This window comes from Nomascus leucogenys, chromosome 2 (assembly GCF_006542625.1).
Source record: "Nomascus leucogenys isolate Asia chromosome 2, Asia_NLE_v1, whole genome shotgun sequence".
Lineage (NCBI taxonomy): Eukaryota > Metazoa > Chordata > Mammalia > Primates > Hylobatidae > Nomascus > Nomascus leucogenys.
In genome coordinates, this window is record NC_044382.1 from 141,633,927 (window position 1) to 141,648,849 (window position 14,923).

General features: G+C 46.9%; 1 protein-coding gene across 1 annotated transcript; it reads left to right on the forward strand.

The window, feature by feature from the left end:
* Positions 1–1,132: 1,132 nt before the first annotated feature.
* GABARAPL2 (GABA type A receptor associated protein like 2) lies at positions 1,133–12,989 on the forward strand. Its single transcript, XM_012505347.1, has 4 exons — positions 1,133–1,296; positions 1,620–1,675; positions 2,807–2,979; positions 12,387–12,989. Exons 1-4 carry the CDS (start codon positions 1,263–1,265, stop codon positions 12,475–12,477), a joined length of 354 nt encoding a protein of 117 aa, XP_012360801.1. The 5' UTR covers positions 1,133–1,262; the 3' UTR covers positions 12,478–12,989.
* Positions 12,990–14,923: the final 1,934 nt, after the last annotated feature.

Consider the following 14,923-nt stretch of genomic DNA (forward strand, 5'->3'; position numbering starts at 1 on the left):
CAGCTCAGGCTGTGATTGGTAAACCACTCCCACAGCAAAACAAGGAAACCCATCTCATGACCAGCTCTCAGGGGAATTCTCTTGAGTCTGACAGTCACCTCTAACTCCTCTGCCAGTTAAGATTAAGGGGTCTGTGATCAGTGATGTTACACTCCTCAAATGTGCATTTATTTTTTGAGGCGGAGTCTTGCTCTGTTGCCCAAGCTGGAGTGCAGTGCTGTGGTCTCGGCTCACTGCAACCTCCACCTCCCTGGTTCAAACGATTCTCCTGCCTCAGCCTCCCGAGGAGCTGGGACTACAGGCGCCCACTACCATGCCTGGCTAATTTTTGTATTTTTAGTAGAGCCAGGGTTTCACCATGTTGGCCAGGCTGGTCTTCAACTCCTGACCTCAGGTGATCCACCCGCGTCGGCCTCCCAAAGTGTTGGGATTACAGGCGTGAGCCACCGCAGCCCGCCTCAAATGTGCATTTGTGATACCTTTTCGTAAATGTTTATTCAAATATTTATTCACGAATAAAGGAATAAAACGGGATTTGTTTAAATTCAATTTCTAGGTCCAAGACAACCTATTACAGCTGTCTCTAATACGGACCTCCAGGTTGTCCTCAGTGCCGCTTTCAACAGTGTCCTCAAACACCCACCCCTCCCATACTGAGCCCCCAACCTGTCACCACTCCGAGCAATACTCTCCAAACTGTCAACGCCCTAAACAGCTCCCTTGTTATCGCCAAGCACTAGAAACCCCTCCTTATGTCATTCTTACCCCTAAAGACCGTTCTTGTCACCAATTCCCCATTCAGACTTCCCCTATGAACCGCTCTAAGAGCCCTCAACTATCAGCCACACCCCCAAACAGCCCTCAGTAAGAGCCCTACACTATCAGCCAGACGTTTCCTGCCACCAACGCTCCCGAGACCCCACTCCTGTCACCAGTTCCCCGAACATTCCTGCGAGCAATGTCGCAGATATTGCTCACAGACGTCCCCATAACCAACTTCATCGCCTCCGCAGCCTAGGAGCCCCCAAAGGGGCCCTCCGCGGCCCCGCCCCTTTACGCGCGGCCTCGCCCCTTGGCACGGCGCCCTAACAAATGGCGCCGGAAGCCCCGCCCCCGACCGGTTGCTAGGCTCCGACAGCCGGAAGTCCCGCCTGCCGTGTAGTCGCCGCCGTCGCTGTCGCTGCCGCCGTCGTTGTTGTTGTGCTCGGTGCGCTGAGCTCCGCGGCTCCGCGAGCCGGTTCCGTCCCCTTCCCGCCGCCGCCATGAAGTGGATGTTCAAGGAGGACCACTCGCTGGGTAAGCACTTGGCCGTCGGCCCGGCTGCTGCGGGCCGGGGCGGCTGGTGGGCCCCCTCCCCCACTCGGGCGGCCCTGGGCCGAGCGGAGCGGGGCGGATGCCCTGCTCCGGGCTCGAGTCGCCTAGGCCCTGGTGCCTCGGCAGCGGCCCCCTGACCCCGTGTCACTCTCCGCGGGCCCTGCTGGGAGCTAGTAGGGGACAGGACCGCGGCCGCGGGGACGCCGGAACCAGGGCCTGGGTTCTACGCAGGGCGCAGGAGGAGGAGGGCCGGGAACCGACGGGTGGGCAGGCGCGGCCTTCAGCCCCGTTTGTTTCTCCCACAGAACACAGATGCGTGGAGTCCGCGAAGATTCGAGCGAAATATCCCGACAGGGTTCCGGTGAGTGGACTCTCCGCCCCCTCACCTCGCTGTCATCTCTGTCGTCTGGGACCCGTGATAGGCCCCAGGCCATTCAACAGTTGACAAGTTGAGGTTCCAGTCCCAGTTACAGTAGCTTACGGGCCAGACCGGGATGAGGCCGCCCAGGGCCGGGGCGTGAGGGGCTCGGGCTGGTGCTGTTCAGGGTGCCTCAGTGCTGAATCTCCCGATCTAGGCCAGCGAGCCGTCTGCAGCCTCGGGGCTCCCTGGCCAATTATGTAAGGAACGATGTTCTAGGACAGGGCAACAGGTCACTGCCACTTTTGGGAATGGTGGTGGAGGGAGACTGTCACTTCGGTCTTGGAAGTGGTACTTGAGTCTCAGGACGTTCATCTTTTACTTTGAGTCTCCATCTTTACCTAACTTCTAGCTCCGTTATCTCACTTTGACCCTGTCATCCTTGCCTGACCAAAATAATGTGAAAAGCCGCTGAAAACCCCTTCTGCCATGTTTTCTTCTTAGTCAATAATAAATACGATGTTATATTTCTTCCATGGTTGGGGAGATAGTTTTGTAATCCTTATTAATTTTTAATGGACATTAAGGCCTGTTATTGTAGCTCTTTGCTTGTGAATAATTTGTCTGGGGGAAGGAGTAGGAGGGACGGATTTGAAACTTGTTCAGAGAGGAGCAACAGGCCAAATGAAGAACTTGGTTCTTGGCTGGCTGAAATTCCAGGCATTCCCATTAGTCCATCCATTCTTGTCTCCTGTGTTCCTTGGGAACACAGTACTGTTTCCTGTAGTGTGAAGGTGGATCCATTCTGGGGTCCTGGAGTAACGGGCCATGGATGAAACCCTCCCCAGATATTCTTAGGTCTGCCCAGATAAAATGTGGAAAAGCTTAGCTGTAAGGGCTGCATTTCTCTTACATAATTGACCACAGAAAAGCACTTACTGTTTCCCTATAACACATTTATATCAATTCTTAACCTCCAGAGCGTGTGGTTTATTAAGCCAAAGACATATTTTCTCCTGCTATGCAGTTTCCCACCCACCTCCTTGCCCACACTCTGTTCATCAGCTCCTCAGCCATGTGAGGCCAGAGCCTCGCTTTAGGAAACACAGTCCTGACCTCTCTTTACTTTCCCAGGTGATTGTGGAAAAGGTCTCAGGCTCTCAGATTGTTGACATTGACAAACGGAAGTACTTGGTTCCATCTGATATCACTGTGGCTCAGTTCATGTGGATCATCAGGAAAAGGATCCAGCTTCCTTCTGAAAAGGCGATCTTCCTGTTTGTGGATAAGACAGTCCCACAGTCCAGGTGAGAGGTGTTTACTAGATGGGCCCCCTGGTATTAGACATCTGGTTGGCTGCTTACGGAACTCCAAAACTTTGAAAGTCTGAAAACTCTTAGGGGTCCTGACTAGAAATCTGGATTTTGTGCTCCCTGACGTCAGAGGCTCCAGGAAAATAATGGCTGCAATACGTAAGAGTGCATTTTGGATTCCGAAAATAGAACAAGGCCTGAACTTTTAAAAAAATGATGAAACTCAGCCTAAGATCTCCAAGAATCTTTTAAAACAGTTGAGAACTTATTTAATCTTAAGCTATAGGTAGAACTGAGGCCTGAAATGAGGTTTTCTTCCCTGAGGGCAGTCCTGGCATGCTCCTCTACTGGGAGCCTGTGGGCCCTGCTGAGGCCCACTCAGTTAATCATCCAGTTTGCTTGCTCCCAAACTTGGTCAACTCTTTGACATTGTAAGAGTCTATAGCTGTCTGATCCTGAAGTCTGACAAAATGACTGCGGCACAGTAAAGCAATCTGAAGTCTCTTTACAGACTTATACCTCCCTTGGTAGCATTTGCTTTGACTGTCAGCTGCCTGGAAGCAATCTTTGGGACTGTAACTTGTGGCCAGAATGTAGGCAGAGGCATTAGAATTCCCCTTTTCTGTGTGTTTGACAGCCCAGCTTTAGTCCCCTGTGGAAAGAGGAAAATGGATGGGCTCCGTCTAACCTCCTGGTCAGTCCTTTCCCGTTACTGAGTGGGTAGTTGTAGGCCCTGATCCAGATTCCGGCCCCCACCTCTCCCCTGAGTGTGAGTTCCTGGCCACATCTTATCTTCGTGATCCAATCTAAGTTTCATTTACCACTCCCAGAAGTAATACTTCTAAAAGTGAAGGCTCTCAGAAGCCCTGGGAACTAGCCCAATGTTGTCCAAATAGGTTCCTGTTGAATATCCTTGAAGACTCCAGAGGAGGCCTGTGCCAAATTCCAGACCTTATTTCTGTTAAAGGTGGAAAGCTCTGGCTATTTTTTGGTCTGATTTCCTCTTTCCCCGTGTCCTCCACCTCTACTTCCTGGTGTCTGATAGAAAGGCAAGGGAGAAATGGAAGCTCCTTCCCTAAGGCCAGTGTTCAACCTGAGGAGACACCCCAGGGCCTGCCCACTGGACGCCGTTGGTCTGCCACAGCTGTAGCTCTGGAAGCTGTGGTGTTGCTTGAGGAGATCTTGTCACCCATGGGGTTCTTCTAACCTTCCTTCCCAGGCCTCTGGGCTGTGTCTTCACCACGGGAGGAAGCTTTGGGCATCCGTGGTTACCCTGGGCTTTCCTTAAGGTGTTTGGGGAGGTAATCTTTCATAACATCTGAAACTTCTGCAGAGCCTTGGTGACCCTGTGTTTCGTACTTCCCAGAGGTGCTGGCTTAGTGGGAGAAAGTAAGTGACTAGGACCTATGGCTTTGAGTTTATTTTCCTCAATTCTGATTCTCTGGTTCTTCTCAAAGGAAATGACGCAGGCTTCTGGAGACCTTAAGATTACTCAGATGGCTCCACAGTAATCTAGCAATTAAAATGGCTACAGGTTTTATCAACTTCCCCTGCCCCGTTATCCTTGACATAGAAATAGAATTGGAAATGAAAAATGATTTTTCAGGGCAGCAGAAACTGCTTCAAGCTATTTTCTCTCCAAGTCCCATTTGCCTTTCCAGTGTGTTGAGAAAACCCTAAATCAGATTACACTAGTAACTCAAGTCAGGATTTTAGGGCCGAATAACCAGAAATCCAAGTCCTGACCCTTCAGGATTTAGAGTCACCAGCTAGGGCCCTTTTGCCCAGGCTGTCAGCTCTTTGGCCCCAGTTAATGACTTACCACCCTACACTTAATGCAACTGTTCATTTTGGGGTTTTATTGTCAGAAACAATATTTTTTTTGAGACAGAGTCTCACTCTGTTGCCCAGGTTGGAGTGCAGTGGTGCAATCTGAGCTCACTGCAACCTCTGGCCTCCTAGGCTCAAGTGATCCTCCCACCTCAGCCTCCCTAATAACTGGGACGGGACCACAGGTATGTGCCACCACACCGGGCTAAAAATATAAATTTGTTTCTAAACAAAAGAGGCGTGTGACATCATTGGGCTTTATGCAAATATAAATCACCCATAAACATAAACAAAAAGTGCCACAGGGTCCTTCCTAAAGCTGGCTGTGATTCAGCTTCACCGTCTCTTCCCCAAGACAATTAAGCAGCCTCTTGCTCAGGTCTTTTCAGCCTCCTTAGGGAAGCATGGAGCCTCCCTTAACCTTCATGCAGTGCTTGCTGGCTTCAAAGAGTGGCTGGGGAAATTAGAGAAGGGACGAATTCAAGCCTGGAGGAGCCCTCTCTCTCCGGTGACTGACTGGTCTGCATGAAGATCAGTTATGTCTGAGGCTGAAGGGGAGTAAGTTCTCAGTTATTTCTGCCTTGGAGTGGAAAACAGGCGGTCACCATGTAAAGTGTCATGATTTTTATTTAGAGTAGTTAGTATTAAATATTGATTCTATAAATAGAGACAGAGGCAAGTCCCTAAGTTTTACTTCCTAAATTCTAAGTTCTTGTTTCATTTAAAAAAGAGGGAATCACAATGGCCTTTTCCCATTTAGCACTGGAAAGTTGAATTCTCTGCCTAGGTGCCTGCATCAAGAATCAGGCCAAAAACGGAAGGGGAACCGTGCCTTTGTTCAGACAGAACTTCAGAAAAAACATCAGTGTACAAGTTTCCTAGTCATGACGTTAGAGGGGAACTCAGACCTGGCAGTGAATGATCTCTGTTTGTTTAGAACATAGATAAGAGTCTTGTTAATCCCCTGTTTAAAATAGAAACAGGAGTGTATCATTAAATAAAATATCTCTAATATATTATTTTTTGTTGTTGTTGAGACAAGGTCTTGCTCTGTCACCCTGGCTGGAGTGCAGTGGCACAGTCATAGCTCACTGCAGCCTTTAACTCCTGGGCTTGAGCAGTCCTCCCACCTCACCAGGTTGGTCTCAAACTCCTGGCTACAGGTGATCCTCCTGCCTTGGCCTCCCAGAGTGCTGGGATTATGGGTGTTACCCAACACACCTGGCCAGATACTATAATTGACATTGGGAAACCTGTGCTGTTTAAGAATATGGTGTTGCCAGGTGCGGTGGCTCAAGCCAGTACTTTGGGAGGCCGAGGCGGGCGGATCACAAGGTCAAGAGATCGAGACCATCCTGGCTAACACGGTGAAACCCCAGCTCTACTAAAAATACAAAAAATTAGCCGGGCGTGTTGGCGGGCACCTGTAGTCCCAGCTACTTGGGAGGCTGAGGCAGGAGAATGGCGTGAACCCGGGAGGCGGAGCTTGCAGTGAGCCGAGATCGCACCACTGCACTCCAGCCTGGGGGACAGAGAAAGACTCCGTCTCAAAAAAAAAAAAAAAAAAAAAATATGGTGTTTATTTGCTTCTGGATGTTAAAGTGATCTTCAGTAAAAGGAAGTTGTGATGTTTTGGAAATGAAAAGTGATTTTCAGGGCAACAGAGACTGCTTCAAGGCCATTTTCTCTCCAAGTCCCATTTGCCTTTCCAATCTGCTGAGAATCCACCCTGAAGCAGATTATACCAGTAACCCAACACAGGATTTTAGGACAGAGTAACCAGAAATCCAAGTCCTGACCCTTCAGGCCCAATTAATGACTTCTCACCCCACACTTATTCATCCTTTATTTAGAAATGTGCTTAAAGCACTTTGATCATTTCTGAGTAAATACCTGTTTAAGGACAGGACTTTTTTTTTTTGGAGAAGGAGTTTCGATCATGTCGCGCAGGCTAGAATGCCGAGGCAGTGGCGCGATCTCGGCTCACTGCAACCTCCGCCTTCCAGCTTCAAGCGATTCTCCTGCCTCTGCTCCCGAGTAGCTGGGATTACAGGCGACTGCCACCACGCCTGGCTACTTTTTTTGTATTTTTAGTAGAGATGGGGTTTTACCATGTTGGCCAGCCTGGTCTCTAACTCCTGACCTCAGGTGATTCGCCAACCTTGGCCTCCCAAAGTGCTGGGATTACAGGCATGAGCCACTGCTTCTGGCCTAGTTGTTCCTTTTTATCAGATAAATATGTTCAGTCCTAGGCCATGTATGGTGGCGATTGCCTGTAATTCCAGCTACTCGGGGGCTGAGGCAGGAGAATCGCTTGAAGCTGGGAGGAGGAGGTTGTGGTGAGCCAAGATCGTGCCACTGCACTCCAGCCTGGGCAACATGAGTGAAACTCTGTCTCAAAACAAAGGAAAAACAACCAGTGGTTAATCTTTTTATTTTAGAATCTTGGGGAGCATCAGGGCCTTATTAACTTTCGCTGTGAAGCCAATGCCTGTCCAGGATTGACAGTAGTGGTCACTGCCCTTCCACCTCCCACCACCCATCCTGTCCTGCTAGAGAAGAGATAATCCAAGGTCCAGTGGAAGCACATAGGCTCCAAAGCAGATGGGTGGTCAGGTGTGCTCATCAGCCCAGCCAATTCATGAGTCAGTGTAGACCCAGTCAGTCAGCCTCCATGACCTGCCCTTGGTTGGGGCGAACGTAGGTTCTCTAGGGATTGGGCATCCACATAGTTCTAGGTCAGCCTCTCCCAATGCGTAGCGCTGTTGAGAGCATAAACTGATGTCTGTCTTGAGTCACATGGCCATTCCTGGATGTAGGTCCTGCTGCAACTTTCCTTTTTTTATTGCACAGTTTCTCCACTGGAGAAGTGGTTTTACCTGGATCTATGTCCTTCAGTGGAGGGGTTAGGGAGAGGGCTTAGGGGGCAGTTTAAGTTCATTTTCACCTACTACTTCAGGGTCCCACTTCACCTTAGATTAGCTCCATGGCTTGAATCTACCACTGGCTTTACCCATTTCTTTCCTTGCCAGACTCAGAGCTTGGAAGGTGGCAGTGCCTCTGTACTCAGAGCAGCGTCTTTCTCAGAGGAATGCTTGTGGTACTTGATGCCACAGGGTGTGCATTCGTGTTAGGGACTGGAGGCCATCTTCAGGTGTTTTCTACAGCCACCTCCCAGCAACTTAGGCAGCAAGCCTTGGAGCTGCAGTGCTGCTTGCAAGTTGTCAGGGAATCCAGCAAGCATGTGCAGCTTAGCTGGATAGATGCATTAGAGCTGCCTCTGTGCTTCAGCATCCTCAGGCATCCTAGCAGTGGCCTGCTCAGTGCTGTGTATAGCTCAGGCCTCCAAATTCTGAGGGGGAAGTTTATCTTCTCAGAGGTTTATGGAATGTGTCCCAAACTGACACACCAGTCTTCTGCTAATAGACTCTCTGCTAGCAATGGTCACATTTTGTCTCCCTGCCCTTCCATTTGAATATCCTTTTAATGGGACTTTAAAAAAATGAGTTAATTTTTTTTAAGTCTGTTTGTGGCCCAGCTCATTTTGGCTGCAGGCCAAGTTATTCTGACTCTGCCTGTATGCAGTCCGATCCCATAAGTGCTGTTTTCAAATCAGTCTTGCTTCATGGCACCCAGTGAAGCCTCAAAATTAGGTGCATGTTCAGCATTGAGCATCTTCAGTTACCAAGTTCCTTGCCCAAGGGGTATCCTGACTGTAAGGACACAGTGCTACTGCCAACTAAGTTTCCACAAGAGTTTGTGTGTCAGAAAAGGAGAAATGTTGGATTCTTAAGTTCTTACGCACTAAGGCATCTAGCTGTCAAATTACAAGATCTGAAGGAGAGAGCTCTAAGACCTTGCTACTCAGCATGTGATGCAGAGACTGGCAGTAGTTGCCTTACCTGGGAGCTTGATGTTCCGATGATTGGTACCAACATTTGTATGAGAAGCACTGTTCTAAGGAAGATCTCTGCAGAAGGTACAAGGACTCTAATGTTAGGTCATCAGAGCAGATCTAGCTGTCTAGTCACTTGGAGGCAGCAAAGCTTGGTGGTCTCCTAGTTTTGTGACCTGGAGCGATTTAGAATCTCTGTGCCTCAGTTTCCTTATCTATGAACTATGGATTATGGTAATATCTACCTAATAAGATTGTTTTGAGGATAAAGAGTTAATACATGTAATGTATGAGCAGTGCTTGGCACATATGTGTTGCCATTATAGTTAGGATTTTTACTATCAGCTTCTGTAGCTACTAGGGCACTGCTTAAACAAATTGATGAACCCAAGTTTTACTTAAAAGACAATGGAATCTAAAGCCAGAAAGGAATGAAAGCCACATGATTATGGGCCTCCTATCCTGCAAAGAGTCAGGGCTTAGAGTCTCACGACCTGCCTTCAACAGTAGCGGTCCAGTGGTCACTGTTCACCATGGATAGCATACACAGGCCTGGGGGTGGGCTGCTGGTGTTTATGGAGCTCCTCAAATGTTTAATGTAGCAGCAGGATTTAGAATCATTGTACTAGGGCTTCTAACTTGCTAGGAAAAGAGCAGAACTTAGTCTGTTTGGAACCAAACTTGACAGAGGCACTATGGGGCGACTCTGAATTGCACACAATGTCTGCTACTGCATCTAAACCCATCTGGTAATGGCAGTGGGGAGATGTTATGACAGCTGTCATCAAGATCACCCTGGACACTTGGACAAATGGGGTAAAGAGTTGTGGCAGTAGCTGTAGTTGTTTTCCCATTAGCCTCATTCTGGGGAGTTTCAGAGAAAAATGGGGTTTACTCTCTGGGCATTCTCAACCACCAGGGTAAAAATCTTGGGAGACTCAGCTACATGTTCAAGCCCTTCTGCTAGTTTCTGGCTTGTCATTTCACTTCCTGGCTTGTCACTGTACTTCCTAATCACATAGCTTTTAAAGATGACCCTGCCTTCTCCTGCCCCCCACCCCCCAAAAGGTCAGGCATTTCCCTTCGCAACCTGGCTGCATATGGAATCATTTTTGGCATTTAAAAATATACTGATGAGGCCGGACGCAGTGGCTCATGCCTGTAATCCAGCACTTTGGGAGGCGGAGGCGGGTGGATCACCTGAGGTCAGGAGTTCAAGACCAGCCTGGCCAACATGGTGAAATCCCACCTCTACTAAAAACAAGAATAAAAACAAAAAAAAATCAGCCGGGCGTGGCGGCATGCGCCTGTAATCCCAGCTACTTGGGAGGCTAAGACATGAGACTTGTTTGAACCGGAAGGTGGAGGTTGCAGTGAACCGAGATCCTGCTACTGTACTCCAGCCCAAGCGACAGAGGAAGACTCTGTCTTAACAAAACAAAACAAAACAAAACATAGTGATGATTTCATTGGTCTGGGGTAGGGCTTGGGCACAGAGATGTTTTTAAAGCTCTCCAGTAAGATTCTGATGTGCAGCCAAGGCTGAGACCCACAGCTGCAGGTGTTGTTCCTCCCTCTACCCACTGCCCCCTAAGTCTTGTTCTGGGGCAGTGCTGTCAGTAGAAATGGATGCAAGCCACATATGTAATTTAAGAATTTTCTAGTAGCCGCATTAAAAAAATAAAAACAGTTGAAATTAATTTTTTTTTTTTTGAGACAGAGTTTTGCTCGTTGCCCAGGCTGCAGTACAATGGCATGATCTTGGCTCACTGTAACCTCCACCTCCCAGGTTAAAGTGATTCTCCGGCCTCAGCCTCCCGAGTAGCTGGGATGACAGGCATGCGCTACCATGCCTGGATACTTTTTTTGACGGAGTCTCGCTCTGTCGCCCAGGCTGGAGTGCAGTGGCGCGATCTCGGCTCACTGCAAGCTCTACCTCCCGGGTTCACACCATTCTCCTGCCTCAGCCTCCTGAATAGCTGGAACCACAGGTGCCCGCCACCATGCCCAGCTAATTTTTTGTATTTTTAGTAGAGACAGGGTTTCACCGTGTTAGCCAGGATGGTCTCGATCTCCTGACCTCGTGATCCGCCCACCTCAGCCTCCCAAAGTGCTGGGATTACAGGTGTGAGCCACTGCGCCAGCCTACTTTTGTATTTTTAGTAGAGACAGGGTTTCACTATGTTGGTCAGGCTGGTCTCGAACTCCTGACCTCAGGTGATCCACTTAATATATTTTATTTGACCCAATATATCCATAATTTTATCATTTCAACATGTAATCAAAATTGAGCTATTTTGCTGCATTTTCATACTAAGTCTGAAACATTGTTTATGTTTTACACTGCACATCCCAATTCACATGAGCCACACTTTCAAGTGCTGAATGTAGCTAGTGGCTACTGTGTTGTAGCAGTGATACAGGACATTTCAGTCATAGCAGAAATTTCTATTGAACAGTTCTGTTCCAGGGAGTCCTTATTTTACAAATTCCAGGCTAAGATCCTCACAGGGAGCACCGTTTTTATTGTACAAGATGCTGATGACAGGCTGTTTCATATTCAAAATCAGCCCTCCCCCACATTGTTACTTAATAATTCTCATCTACCCACACAGTCATCCGAGCTAAGCTTGCAAATGGAGCAGGAAGAATAGGAAAAAAACTCAAAACCTCCCCCTTCATAAATGTGGTATTTGTCCATGTTTACATGGAGGTTCCACTCAGCCCTTGAGGAGCAAAGCAGCAAGTGCGGCAGTCATTGTTTTCTCAGGTTGAGGCCTTGGACTCCTCCTTATCTTCCCCACTGGCCCTTGGTTTATGAGTTCCCCTTTTAAGGATCTATTGTGACTGACCTATCTGGGCTAATGACCTCAGATGTCTCAGACTGAGCATATTACCACTGTTTCTGGTTGATCCCTTCACTCATGGTCTTAACACATTTGCACTTTCTCTCATCTCAGAGAGTACAGTCACGGGGCAGAGCTTGCATAGGGATCCAGGTGTTACTAGTCTTACTCTGGAGCTGGTCCAACTCAGTTTCATGGCACAGAACTAGATTAGGTCTCCATTGCGCAGTCTGTTTTACCGCTTAGGGAAAGCCAGCTTTCCTACCCACACACATTTAGTTTGAAGAGTATCTATTTTTGGAGGGTTCTTTGGGAGGTTGGGCAGGCTTCTTTGGATTGCAGATACATTTAGAGCTTTTTGCATTAAGTGTGAGGAAAATAACTTTTCTTTGATGATGTTGATACAGGTCTCTGGGGGCACAGGAGTTTAGCTGGGGAGATTCCATGAGAATGAACCCAAACTAGTCTTCTTTGCTAGGGTCCTTTACCCACACAGAGGTGAGCCTTTCAGGTTCTTCATTTTGCTTAGTTTCTTCTCTTGTCCTTGGCATTTAAGAGGCTATCCATGTGTTAGCCAGCCAAAGCCCCTTGAAGGAGCTGGCTGCTTTAAAGGATCTACTTGGGAGGATGTCAAATGGCTTTGCCTTCTGCAGACTTCATTTATTTTAATCTTTTTATGGCTCCTTTCTCTTGCTTTAAAACAGGATTATAAGCACACAGCAGGTACTGACACCTGAAGTCTTTTACTAAATTCCTATCCTCAGGCCATCCTTTTTCTCCTGAAACCTGGACTCCAATTTTCAATGACGTTTTTGTTTTTCTCTTTCAAGCCTAACTATGGGACAGCTTTACGAGAAGGAAAAAGATGAAGATGGATTCTTGTATGTGGCCTACAGCGGAGAGAACACTTTTGGCTTCTGAGGGCCATTGCTGGGCTAGGTGCACCGTAACTGCTTGTGTATCTTGTAAATAGCCAGCCATTTTCAGTTATTATACCAGAACCTCTTCACATAGACCTATTAGTGCATTTGTAACTGGATTTATTTCTTAATATATTGGAAGGTTTTGTTTCCTTAGACTAGTAAATTATCATACAGAGTTTTATTTTGAGTTTTACTTTTTGTGCATTGTCCTCATGGCTGTATTCTCCAGGAAACTTGTCCTTCTGGAAATCATACTGAATGATATTTCTATATCGAAGTGAGGTAGGTGCGGTATTAAAGTGAAAGGGAAGGTGATGCATTTATTCTGGGTTATGCTTGAAGTGTTAGATGGCTAAGTATTAAAATTATCCAAATTAAATCCTTAGCAGTCAGAACACTTGCTTCACTAGAATATGCCAACTGCCAATCATGTTGGACTGAGCTAATTTGTTCCTCTTTCTGAAACTATTAAGGTAAATAATTAACAATAAAAATTCTCTTATAAAGGCATTGTACTTTGGCCATGTCCTTTATTCACCTGCATTTGGATGGGTCAGAGAAGTGCCTCCTATATCTGCCAGGCCAGGAAGAGGGCTTGTGGAGGTCATGGCCGCACATCCTGGGACCGGAAGCCATGGCTAGGGTCATGAGGAGAGACATTGTTTTGAATAACTAATATGTTCACACGTTTGAGATATCGGGACAATACAAAAAGGTATACACTGAGAAGGCTTGCTCCCGCCAGCTTCCTAACCACCTCTGCCCTTTATGGGAAATTACTTTTACTGGCTTCTTGTTTCTTTTCAATATTTTAAAAGTAAATAGGATAATTTAAAGGATAGCATAATGGCATAGTAAAAAGGATAATTAAATATGAATACATATCCTTATTTTCTTTCTTTTTTTTCTTTTTGAGACCGGAGTTTTGCTCTTGTCACCCAGGCTGGAGTGCAATGGTGCAGTCTCAGCTCACTGCAACCTCTGCCTCCCGGGTTCAAGTGATTCTCCCGCCTTGCCTCCTGAATAGCTGGGATTAGAGGCATGTGCCACCACGGCCAGCTAATTTTGTATTTTCAGTAGAGATGAGGTCTTACCATGTTGGCCAGTCTGGTCTCAAACTCCTGACCTCAGGTGATCCACCCACCTCAGCCTCCCAAAGTGCTGGGATTACAGGCGCCCACTACTACACCCAGCTTCTTCTTTTTCTTATACAAAGAAAACATATACTTCTACATACACTGCTTTTTTTCATTTAACATTATATTTGAATGATCTTTCCATATCACTTCTGTGCATCATTTTAATGTTCCTGCATTCTTTAAGGTACTGCTTTCTACTCCCTTCTTCCTAAAAATCAATCAAGATTAGATTTATCTATGCGCATGAGTTTCATTTCTCACACATTAGTAGAGATGTGTAGGCTTGCTAGGACACAAATACATTTGAGAGGAAATGCTTAGTTACTTTCTTAAATCTTCTGCAGACATACTGTGTTGGTGGCTAGAGCACTACACAGACAAGAATAAAGAAACCAGGTATGTCCCACCAGTCTAAGAACATGTAATTAAAATGACTCACACTTTCCACTGGGGAAGAAACAAAGACCTTTAACTTTATCTTTACCAAATTATGTAAGCAGCTCATCCAAGCTCTCTACTGATGTCACCTTCTCAGTTGGGATCAGAGGAAACATTCTTAATTTGTCACAAACATCTTGTTGGGTCTTTACCAAACTTGAGCTAATAAAATCTGTTTCTCTTTGCTGATAGTTTCACACTAAAAGCAGTTAGAAACTGACCTCAGAGCGAGCAAGGTAAAGGGAAAGCAAGCTCTGTGTTACTAAGGAATTTTATTTGCAATGACATGCTCCCAATTCAAACTGGACTTAGCATTAAAAAGGCAGTTTATTATCTCACCTCTCAGAGGGATGGTTCACTGGCTTGAGGTGTAGCTAGAACCAGGGATCAAACAATAACATCAAAACTCCATCTCTTGGTTTTGTTTTTCTCTGTGTTCTCTCCATGTGATGGCAAAGATGGCCCCATCTTTGGAGTTGCTTAGCAACTCTAGTGGAAGGAAGAACATCTTTTCTGAGAGCACAAACAAAAGTCCCTGGGAGGTCTCTGGCCTTGCTTGGACTACCAAACAGCCCTGCTTGGGCCAGAGAATGGTGAACCTCTGCCTAAACATATGAACAGAAATAGGATTTTACAGAAGTGATGTATTTCTGTTTCACAACCACAAACCCAAAAATGCAACCGAGAAGAAATAGCTAAAGAGAAGAAAACCAAAAGGCAAGTATTGTTGAAGCCAACTGTGTTTTTTGTTTGTTTGTTTTTTTTGAGATGGAGTCTCGTTGTTGTCAGCCTGGGCTGGAGTGCAATGGCACAATCTCAGCTCACTGCAACCTCCGCCTCCCGTGTTCCAGCAATTCTCCTGCCTCT

Coding starts and splice junctions, on each gene's coding strand:
- GABARAPL2 (XM_012505347.1), top strand. CDS start 1,263: ATGAAGTGGATGTTCAAGGAGGACCACTCGCTGG. Junction 1,297..1,619: donor CAAGGAGGACCACTCGCTGG/GTAAGCACTTGG, acceptor TTTCTCCCACAG/AACACAGATGCGTGGAGTCC. Junction 2,980..12,386: donor AAGACAGTCCCACAGTCCAG/GTGAGAGGTGTT, acceptor TTCTCTTTCAAG/CCTAACTATGGGACAGCTTT.